This window comes from Primulina tabacum, chromosome 5 (assembly GCF_025594145.1).
Source record: "Primulina tabacum isolate GXHZ01 chromosome 5, ASM2559414v2, whole genome shotgun sequence".
NCBI lineage: Eukaryota > Viridiplantae > Streptophyta > Magnoliopsida > Lamiales > Gesneriaceae > Primulina > Primulina tabacum.
In genome coordinates, this window is record NC_134554.1 from 2,197,079 (window position 1) to 2,208,120 (window position 11,042).

At 30.6% G+C, this 11,042-nt stretch overlaps 1 protein-coding gene across 1 annotated transcript; it reads right to left on the bottom strand.

The window, feature by feature from the left end:
* Positions 1 to 95: 95 nt before the first annotated feature.
* Positions 96 to 11,042, bottom strand: LOC142545395 (O-fucosyltransferase 29-like). Its single transcript, XM_075652566.1, has 9 exons — positions 10,553 to 11,042; positions 9,529 to 9,619; positions 8,888 to 8,964; positions 8,620 to 8,708; positions 8,293 to 8,482; positions 7,538 to 7,719; positions 1,757 to 1,859; positions 1,260 to 1,588; positions 96 to 717 (listed from the first exon to the last, which is right to left on the bottom strand). Exons 1-9 carry the CDS (start codon positions 10,814 to 10,816, stop codon positions 354 to 356), a joined length of 1,689 nt encoding a protein of 562 aa, XP_075508681.1. The 5' UTR covers positions 10,817 to 11,042; the 3' UTR covers positions 96 to 353.

An 11,042-nucleotide genomic window follows, 5' to 3' on the forward strand; every position in this document is an offset into this window, starting at 1 on the left:
ACTGTTTCAAAGGATGCAAAAACAAACACACACAAACACACGAGAAGCCACTTACTAACAAGCAGTATACGCAGGAAGGCGAAGGCAGAGGGAAAAGTGAAAGCAGAAACTCGTTGAGAGCAACTTAACAATTACACAAATACATAAATGAACATCAGAGTTGATACAACTACAAGATAAGGGGGAGCTTTACATGCATGCATTTCATTGCATTCCATACCAGTATTTCAACCAGAGACTCCAGAAGGAACATTAATTTCATTTGTCCGTCATGCGGATCAAGTGAAATCAATATTGTTACAATGCTTGCTAAAAAGAGGAGAGTAGCAAGGCTGGCCTATATGAAGTTTCGTCTAATCAGATAAAAAATCATCGTGGTCGTTTTCCTCTACAACTGAGACAGACACATTTCTCGTGCTTGCCTTTTCTCCTCTTGAGAAACTTCTTTCACTTGTACCATTCTTTTTATCTATTAACTCTGACATAGAAACATTGATAAATCTATCCATGTTTTGTTTCAGGCACACACAAGCAGATGGAAATTCGTGGAACTCCCCTCGCCCAGGTCTCATCTCTTCAGGTTCTCCCATGAATCCTCTTTGGCGTGATTTGACCTTTCTTGCAAACACACTCCAGTCCATTTTGTCGCGTGCAGCGAATAACGAACTAAGCCTTTTGGCATTCGGTCTGATGGTCCTCTTGTGGCCCATGTAACGCCTTCAATAAGAAAATAAGATAGTAATTTCAAGTACATGGAGTATTACACACCCAGAGAACTTCTAAAACCCACATATGCCTATTAACACGGTTTCTCCCACTAAACAAGGTGCTGTGTTGATTAGCATATATTTTATCAGGATTCATTAATGAGCCGGTGATAAAAATTAAAACCACCACACAAGGGTCTACTTTGAGAATTGATATTAATGGTTAAATAATTTTTTTTATTACACTTGATGTCAGGGCTTTTCGTTCAAACATCTTCTGTTGAAAAACTAGACTTGAACGTCAATCTCCAAATTTATTTAACTGTCACCACCCCAAGTGGTGTTGTGACATAAACATCTTGGGGGTGGTGGCAGTTGAATAAATTTGGAGATTGATGTTCAAGTCTAGTTTTTCGTGCTCGATAAATTTTACCTTTTGTTTCACTTGACTAATAAAAAGGTATTAATAACATGTCAAATATTTAAAAGTTGGACATAAAGGGCATCGTTATAGCTCCAAAATGAAAGAAGGTAGTTTTCGCATGTAGTTACCTTCGACCAGCTAGGATCTTTGCCATGTTCCCATTATTATTGGTGACAAAGACATCACTTTCTTCACATACAGTATAGTCAATGGCAGCTAAACGAGAAGAGAAGGGAAGAAATGATTTCAGCTCTTCACCAGCCAGCATCTCCTTTGTATAGAAGTTTGGAAAGAGCTCTTTAAGGGGCCTCAAAGTTTCTTCTCCACCGTATATTTCTCCAGATGCAATATAGAGGTAGGTACTATTTTCGAAGCCAAGGGCCCTCAGCAACAAACCCACCTCATGTGGGGTCAAAGGGCACTTCCCTCGTGTTCTTTCTTCATCAGGGCTTAATTCCTATAGAACAAAAGAGAAAATATTGTAAAATGTCCAATCCGACATGAATGCTTAATTACTTTTAACTTTTAAATACTGACTACTCACAATTGTTATTCAGGAAAATGCATCTGTTATTACATTGCAACCAGCACAAGATTCAAGAATATACATAAACCACAATCTTACCGGTAATGTTTCCCACCGCTTTCTTATCTCACCCAGCTCTTGTCTTTCTTTATCGCCCCCTCCATAGTAACACCCGGAAAAGGCGAGCATGTCAGGTTCAAACCTGAAAGTGACAAATCAAGCCGATGAAATAAAATGGACAGGATATCAAACTATTCTGGTATAATCAATAAAGGACACTGTGTGGACATATAATCTAGAAAATTATAATAATCTCATATTAAGGTGACAAGGAGATAGCACACAATACATATTTCATGTAATTTATTCGTGAGCTTTCCACCACTGAGGAACCTTTGAGGACAAAAAAGTTCAAGGCCTTTTCTAAATCAGTATTATTCTTTCCATGTCACACGGCAACCACATTAATATTGCAGACTGAAATATATTTACATTTAACAGCTAAAAGAAGGTGGATCTCCATCGAATTGAACATTGTTGAATATCCAAAATTAGATTAGGATAGGCATTTGAATTGTTAGATAAAAATTCGTCATCGGTTTTATTTTTAAACTTTGGATAGATTAGATCATTAGACTAGATTACGTTGTTATCTTCTTATTTATTATGTACTAGCATGAAGCACGTGAACACAAATACCAATTATATAATAAAAATAAAAAATTAATTTTTCAAGAAATTTGAATCATTTTGTTATTTATCTTAATTTAATCTCTTGTCATATTATATGAATAAATTAATTAAGAACTTTTATACCTTACTTTCAAAATTGTTTCCAGATTAAAATTCAAGCTTCTGATTTTATGTTATATAATATATGATAGATAATGAGCATAATGAACTGATTTTAAAAAAATATATATCCAAACACCATTTATAACACAGAATAACCTATATATCAACCGAATTATGGATTTTATCGATACATAAATTATAATTTACATAAGTGAAGCATATTAAGAACAAATAATTATCAATTTAAAATCCTCGTAACTAACTTATCAAACAATATCAAAACTAATAGAATAATAATATTTATAATAAAATATAACCCATAATATTCAATTTAAATTATATTTAATACGATATTTTTTTTATCTTTTGTTTTTAGGATTCTATATCACGGATAATTAATTTTATATCATAATTTAACTTTTGGATACTAACATTGATGACTATTAATTTCTTGTTAAATATAATTTTTAAATAATAAATCAACAAATGTAATAAAATACACATTCAGATGAGATTTTATGGTAATGTCAAATAAAATCAAATAAACTCATACAATAGTTATTGAATATAAATTCTAAACTATCGGTATGATTTTCACCATTGAAATTTGAAATATAACCAAAGAAATAAACTTTCATAAAAAATGATATCTTCTAAATTAGTTTGATTTCAAAATAATCAAACAAAAATATTAAAATACCATACGTAAAAGCTCTAATACTTTGATAAATGTTAATCAATTATCATTATATTATATTTATTATAAGGATTATGTCATATATTGTTTTTACAGTATAAAATAACTTTTTTGTCTTTTAATCGCTCATTAATATTTCTTTTCATGCATTACATATTTAGAGTTTTGATTGATTTTGACGATTAAATGCATATAATTTTTTAGTTATATAATTTAATAAAATAATCATTCCTATAACATATACATTTGTTATAGATAATTTTTTTTTTTTCAATTTTTCATATATTTTTTGAATTTTTACTATCATTTAAAATCAAAATCAAAATTATATATGTATTACATTATAAATTTCATATGAATAGTTATTATCTCACTTGAAAGAAAAATAGACGGGGATATAATTTTTTTAGTATCAAGTAATTTTCATACATATTAATTAATGAAGAATTATTAAAAAATATAATTAATTTATATTTTTCATAACGTCTTCATATAAGAATCATTGTTATATTTTTTTTATGTATTTGTGTGTGCTTCGTAATTATTTACGTATATACAATGGACATTTCAAACCATTTGCTTTTATGATCCATTTTTTATATCAAATAGGTTGTATTATTAAACAATTGAAATCATTTGTTTTTAAGTTTTAAAGTTGTCGCATAGTCAAATTATATATAATATTTCTGTCATTTACTTGATTATAGAATTTTTTATTTTCTTATAATTATTTTTTTTATTTTCTTAAAATTTCATAAATAATTAAAAAACATATATAAAATTGAAAATCATAAATCAAAAGATCTCATACTACCAAATTTTTTGTATTGAATTAATAAATTTGTCTAAATAATTTTTTTTTAAAAAAAGTGCTACTATGATCCGTTTTTTAATATCAAATAAAATAGCTATACATCATGTGAGACATTAAAGTTAATTTTTTTTAACAATTATGCCTTGAAATTTATATATTATGAGAGCTGAAATGGAACAGAAACCAAGAAAGCATTTTAAGTTCTTATTTTGGTATAACTGTTCTTGAGAACCAATGTGGGGTTTACCTGAAGACCCTTAGGCTATGTTTGGTAGTCATGATAAGGGAATAATTATTAAATAATCATCTCTTATCTCATGTTTGGTTCATTTTTAATTTAGCATGGAGACCCTTGATTATGATTGAAAGCCCTCACTATTTATGTTATTTGTGTGATTAAATATCCCTCCTCAAAGGTGTGATAATGTATAATTTTTGAATAGTGATAATGATAAAATTGTATATTGACCATAATACCCTTAAATTGTCTTCTTCAATATAATATGAAAATTAAAATTAGTGAAAATTTAATAATTAATATAATATTTAAATTTTTATTATATTTTTTATAAATTAATTTCATATATTTTTATTATTTTCAATTATTTTAGAGAAAATAAATTGTAATACAAATCTATTTTAAATTAAATTTTTATAAATTTCTAATCTTGTTAATTAATTCTTTTGTTTAATGATTACCTTAATATTTTCAAATATATTTCTAATAAATATATTTAAATTAATTTTAATAAATATAAATTATAATTATAAACAATTTAATTATCTATCAAATTATTTTAAGAATATTTATAATTATTTTAAAAAACAATAATATTGTAATTATTACTAAACTTTATTTAACATTAACATTCAAAATATTATTGCTATTTTAATTATTAAAGTAAATGCATATTTACAAATTTATTTTTAATAAATATATTTAAATTAATTTTAATAAATTATAATTATAAATATTTAATTATCTATCCAATTGTTTTAAGAATATATATTTGATTAACATTTGGGGCATTTTGGTAATTGCAATAAAATTTACAAAATTAATTCATCATTTTAAAATCATACCAAACACCATGTTATTTATCTCACCAAGTAATTAATCCATATATCTCATTTTTTAATCACTCTAATTACTAATCATTTACTTATCACATCACACGTACCAAACGGAGCCTTAATATCTAAATCTTAAACAATCTTAGTAAATGTTTCAAATACTACCAAATTATGGGTAATAAATTTATAAATTTATCTGATATATAATTTTTTAAAAAAATGATGCTAAAATCTTTAAATTCTTTATTATAACTAAACTTTCTAAATTTTTTTAAAAGATTAATATTTTATGATATTATTAATATATTAAAATTCATAATTGTTGATATAAATTCTCATAAATAATTTATTAAACTCTTTACTTTCAATTCTTAGTTAAAAAACTCATAAAATATGTTAGTATAAACTTCATATTATCATATTATTCTATACTTATCAGTTATTCTATTATTGCATATATACTTAATTTTTTCATATATCTTCTTGTGATATAATAATTTATTATTTAATTAAAAATATAATTACAAAATTGCACTAAAATTATAAAAAAACATATATAGAGAAAATTAAAAAGATAAAATATTTAAAGGTAGTACAAAGATGAATTATTTGATAAAATTAATATATGAGTTACATTTTATTCTTGAAATGATATAAATTACTACCATCAATGTATAAGTATAGATAAGTACATGTTGTGTTTCTCGGTTAATGGAAGAATAAGAATTCATCTTCTTCATCATATACTTTTCGTATATCAAACAGCACAAAATTAGATTAGGGTAGGCATTTGAATTGTTAGATAAGCATTCATCTACTGTTTTATATTTTAAAGTTTGGATCCATTAGATTAGATTCATTGTCATGTATGAATATAGGTTGTGTTTCTCGGTTAATGGAATGAATAAGAATTCATCTTCTTCGGTACATATATTTTTTTGTAAATCACTTTGACTGGGCAAGATCTTCTACTAACAGACAATCCATATCTGGCTATTGTTCATTTGTATGGGGTAACCTAGAAACATGGCATAGCAAGAAGCAAATTGTGTGGCAAGAAGCAGCACAAAAGTAGAATTTCAGTCCTTGGCCAATGGGAATTGCAAAGGAATATGGCTTCAAATATTGTTGAATGAGTTGAAATTGGAAGGTCATCAAACAGTGGAACCAAAGCATGACAACCAAGCTGGATAAATATTGTCAACAATTTAGTTCATCGTGATCGTACCAAACATGTTGAGATAGATCGTCATTTCACAAGTAAAAAATTGAGAAAGGAATCTTGAAACTAAACTATGTTCTAGCCATTCACAAGTTGCAGATATCCTAACATAGGCTTTATTTCGACCTACATTTGAAGACTTGATGTCCAAGTTGGGCATGATCAACATATATCACCCAACTTGAGGGGGAGCGTTGAATATCCAAAATTAGATCAGGACTAACATTTGAATTGTTAGATAAACATTCATCTACTATTTTATATTTTAAACTTTGGATAGATTATATTAGATTACGTTGTTATCTTCTGATTTATTAATTACAAGTATAGGTTGTCTCGGTTAATGGAATGAATAAGAATTCATCTTCTTCAGCATATATTTTTCGTATATCAAACTACACTGTAGCAGTGTCAGATACAAAATCATCTGAGAAAAAGATTCTCACTGAAAACACTTTCCTCTCTGGTGTTCCAAAATCAAATTAGGGAGAAGCAAGAGGGACCACCAGAGAGGAGGAGATGGTGTTTCCAAAGACAACAAAGATTAAGAGAAATAGTCCCAACAATGGGATCAAAGTTCAGCGAAGAAAGTTTGTCACGAAAGAAGCCAATATGAATTGCCCTGTCACCTCAATTCGCCAGCACAGTCTACCTCATGTAACTAGTTAATGCCAGCACAACAGTTGAAGAGAGAATTTTTTGATATGCATATCTTTCTCATACTAAGCAAAAAAATTAAGGACCACAGCACACAATTCGTTAACGTCCAAATTCATAATTAACTGGATAGATTCTATAGCATACAGTCATATTAAAAAAAGCAACAGAACATATTGCAAAACGTGAGCATAATCTAATTTGCTGCAAAGAATGGCTGGTGCAGCGAAGATGTTCAAAGTCCCCATATTATAAGAGAAGATAGGTGTTATTCCAACACAGTTAGTGGATAGATTTCTTCAGTAATTATTGTCATCTTAACAGAAATATGGCTTTTGACTTATGGCGAGGGACTTACAACAGAATTCCTTGTTCTCTTAAGGCATAAAGACACCGACTTTAAGATTCTAATCACACAGAGCAGAACCAACTGGTTATCCATATAGAGAATGGGCAAGATTTTCATTGGAAGGATGACAGTGGATTGAATATCAATCCTGAATCTTTTCACACAATTCAGGACCACAAACAGAGCTCGATAATACTTGCAGTTTTTAATCCATTCTTTGCAAGTTAAATTCACAAAAGCAAGATCATCACAACAGAGAAAAGATTGCAAACCTCAAGTGAACAGCAATAAAACGTTTTGCCATCTTACGCATACGCACAACAAGCTTCTGGCCCATATTCCCTATAGATTTGGTAAATCTCAAGGCATGATAATTGACCCGGCATCGCAACTTCTGCAGGTCTTCATTAAGTTCATTAGCCAGCCTGTAATCAAATTTTGTCAACTGAACTACCTGCATAAGTTTTACAGGTCACCGATTAACCAAATCCGCTGAATAACAGTTCGCACTCCACTTAAAATACAATTTCAACAATCTAAAAACTCTAAATACACTTGTGGAAGCAGGAAAGATTCATTGAGTAGTACAAATATTTTGATGTGGAGAAAATTGTCAATATGACAGATATACTACAAAAGACAGCTCGACTATTTACCCTGAAAATCTGCCAGTAAGGTTTACAAAAACGTAGCCGGTACTAGAGCCGAAACTCAAGAAGAAAATTCCTGACATATTCAGACCTTGTTGAATCTTTTCCTTCCCCCAAACACATTTCCAAGCTTCCAAAATTAAATTAATTGATCATAAAAGTAAAATATTAAAGAGGCATAGCAGCAAACAAATAAACAACTTTTTCTTGGTTTCGTTCATCGGCACCCGGACATCTAAGTGGCTATTCTTCAACCTAAAAACAAACATATATCTTCATTATGTGCATGACAATCAAGTATACCAAGATTCACCACAAGGACATTATAACAAGAAATTAGAATGCTTTGTTCATAATTCAAATATTTTTCATCTTACACGTCTCCTCAAAAGAAGCGGCAAAACTTGTTCCAGATAATATTCAGGTTCTGATTTTCGTGGAACTCGCATGGTATATGGTGGTTTTTCCATTGACCTCATGAACTTCTCCGGCACTCTTTTAACAATTGGAACATCCTTTGCGAGGTAAGAGATAAACCAATCAACATCAAAAATCTGGAAGAAATCACTGCATACCAAAAGTAAACTAGGATGAGTAAAAAAAATTGTTTTCGAGCCAAAATGGGCCATGCTAAAGTTTAGGTGAAAGTCTGTACTCATAGGTTTTAAGGCAACAGAGGACCATATGATTTCATTTTAACAAACCTTTCATCCTTCCAGTACGAATGATGATCCAATTCTGGCACAACCAAAGTAGCATTCAAGATCCTTGCAACAACTACAGCATCAGTTATCTGAAGAGAAAAAATGCAATCCAAATTTTAGATTTAAATGCACATAATTGACAGCAATATAACAGGATAACAAGTCGGATATTTGAAATGCAAAAAATATGAGAAAACATATCGGTACTTGTTTTTCAATCTGGTTGCTTATAAAATAAAAACTGCACTGAGTACCAGAAAACACTTACTCCTGTTCTTTGTTGGTTAAGTCCTCCGCTGGTAGCAATTAGTAAGTAGCCATTCGAACGTCGTTCACGTACAGCAGCTACAAACAAAAAACTAGTTCCTGAATGTTACTACTTCCACCAATAAGAACAAATAACTTTGACAGCAAGTTGAAGGGGCACAACAAGAAAATTAAAGTAATCACATCCATGGTTGCTCTCTGATGCTATAACTTATAAGCATTTCAAGGGTATAATCTTTGAATTTTTACTTCTTCACTTTCTTCAAATGAAAAGAGAACTTAGTTTAAACAAATGTCATAATTAAACAAATGTCATAAAACAGCCCAGCACATGGTAGCAAAGTCAGAATTACTCTTATGTACTTTTATGGAAGATACTTGACATTTTATGGTCCTTTAGTGTTTTCCCGTACAATTTTGCATCTCAACTTTTGTTATAGCAACAGAACTGACACCATCATTTATAAACAGAAGCCAACTGCCACAATTAATTGATGAATCATATAAAGCAACAGAATTCCTGCTTCAAGGGAGATGATAACAGCATATTAACAGGAAAAAAAAAATGATTTAGTTACAGGTTTGAACCAACAAAGCAAATGCATCAGCACAAGCACCATACTGGGAAAATAGTTAACTTACCTGAAAAATGAGGACCTCTGTCACAGCAGCCATAATAGAAATTTGAAAACTTTGATTTCCATACATCAATTGGGACACGAGAATCTCTATCCTAAATTACATGAAACAGTAAGTGCTCAGAGTTTGCCGGATAATTTTGTTGGACAACCCCAAAGACATTATAATTATATATCCCAAGATCACGCTTCTGCTGGAACTTACATAATTAGATTAAGTCAAAAAAGGGAGGGAAAAGACAATATCAAAAGATATATCGAATATCAACGCCAATAACAGAAATACGCAACAGAATGATTGACAACATCATGTGATTACCAAGGAAAAGAATATCATGTAGATGCAATAGATAAACCTTCACAATTAACTCAATTAAAAGACCGGAATTTGCAGAGAAAAACTAAGAATAAAACATTTTCTTATGTAATACAATGGCGTCAAAAGGAATAGTTTTACTTCCGTACATATTGAACGGAACATTCCCAAACATTTTTTTCCATGTTTCTAACCCTTAATTTCCCATTACATAACATAGTGACAGAAAGAAAGAGAAAATTGCATAACCTCGATTGTTTAATAAACGAAAACTCAATCCATATCAAAAAATAAACGAAAAATTGCAGGAAAATTTGAATCTGGAGGCAAACTGTAAACATGAAGAAACCATGTTAGAGAAACACAAACAAGGGACTTCATAAAAATGGAATCGACTGGAATTCCCTTTTCTGTTAATGTTGCCAACTTCCAGGATAACTCTTGCATAAAATTCTGCAACTTAGCTCCTAATGATATAATAGACATCCCAACCCTAAAGAGTGAAATTAAAAGAAGTTAAACCATACTGAACTATTATAATATGGACCAAGTAAAAGAATTTCCAAAATGTAACAGTTCAACTCAAATTTTCTACGTTAGAACAACTTTTCACACTTCAGCTGTGTGATTTACAACAAATCCAAAAAATCAGCAATTAAAGAACAATAAATTACACAAAAAACAGCGAAACCCCTCAATCCACAGTCCATACCGTCTTATAGTACCACGTCCGCTTAACAAGTCGTTGAGAATACCACTCCAGATCAGAAGCCACGTGCCCTGTGAAGAGAGAAATGAGACCCACCGCAAAAAGCAGAAGCCCGCAAACCATTGTCCACGGCATCACCACCACCTCCGCAGGCCGCCTCCATTTCCAAAAATAATTGGAAAAATACCCTTGTTGCTTTTGATTTTGCTTCTGCAGCTGCTGCTGCTGCTGCAGAACTGCAGAGGCCAGATAATTAGCCAAGCCCATTCTTCCTCCCCTTTGTCATAGTAGACACATTGGATTTTCACGCTAACAGAGCACGCAGTAGAAGCGATTTCTGCTGTTATTCAGCAGAAGCGTGCATCATACACAAAATACAGACCCTTACACAAACCCTAATCGCGATTTCCCCCCCTTTTTACCGTGAGAAGGTGGAATTTTGGGAGAAGCCGAGCGACGATGTGTGTATGTGTGTGTGAAAAGGATAGAGGTG

Excerpts from the sequence above, each read along its gene's own strand:
- LOC142545395 (XM_075652566.1), bottom strand. The coding sequence starts at position 10,816 with ATGGGCTTGGCTAATTATCTGGCCTCTGCAGTTCTGCAGCAGCAGCAG. Across the intron at positions 8,483-8,619 it reads TCGTACTGGAAGGATGAAAG|TGATTTCTTCCAGATTTTTG; the intron begins GTTTGTTAAAAT and ends TTTGGTATGCAG. Across the intron at positions 7,720-8,292 it reads CGCTTCTTTTGAGGAGACGT|GTAGTTCAGTTGACAAAATT; the intron begins GTAAGATGAAAA and ends AAACTTATGCAG.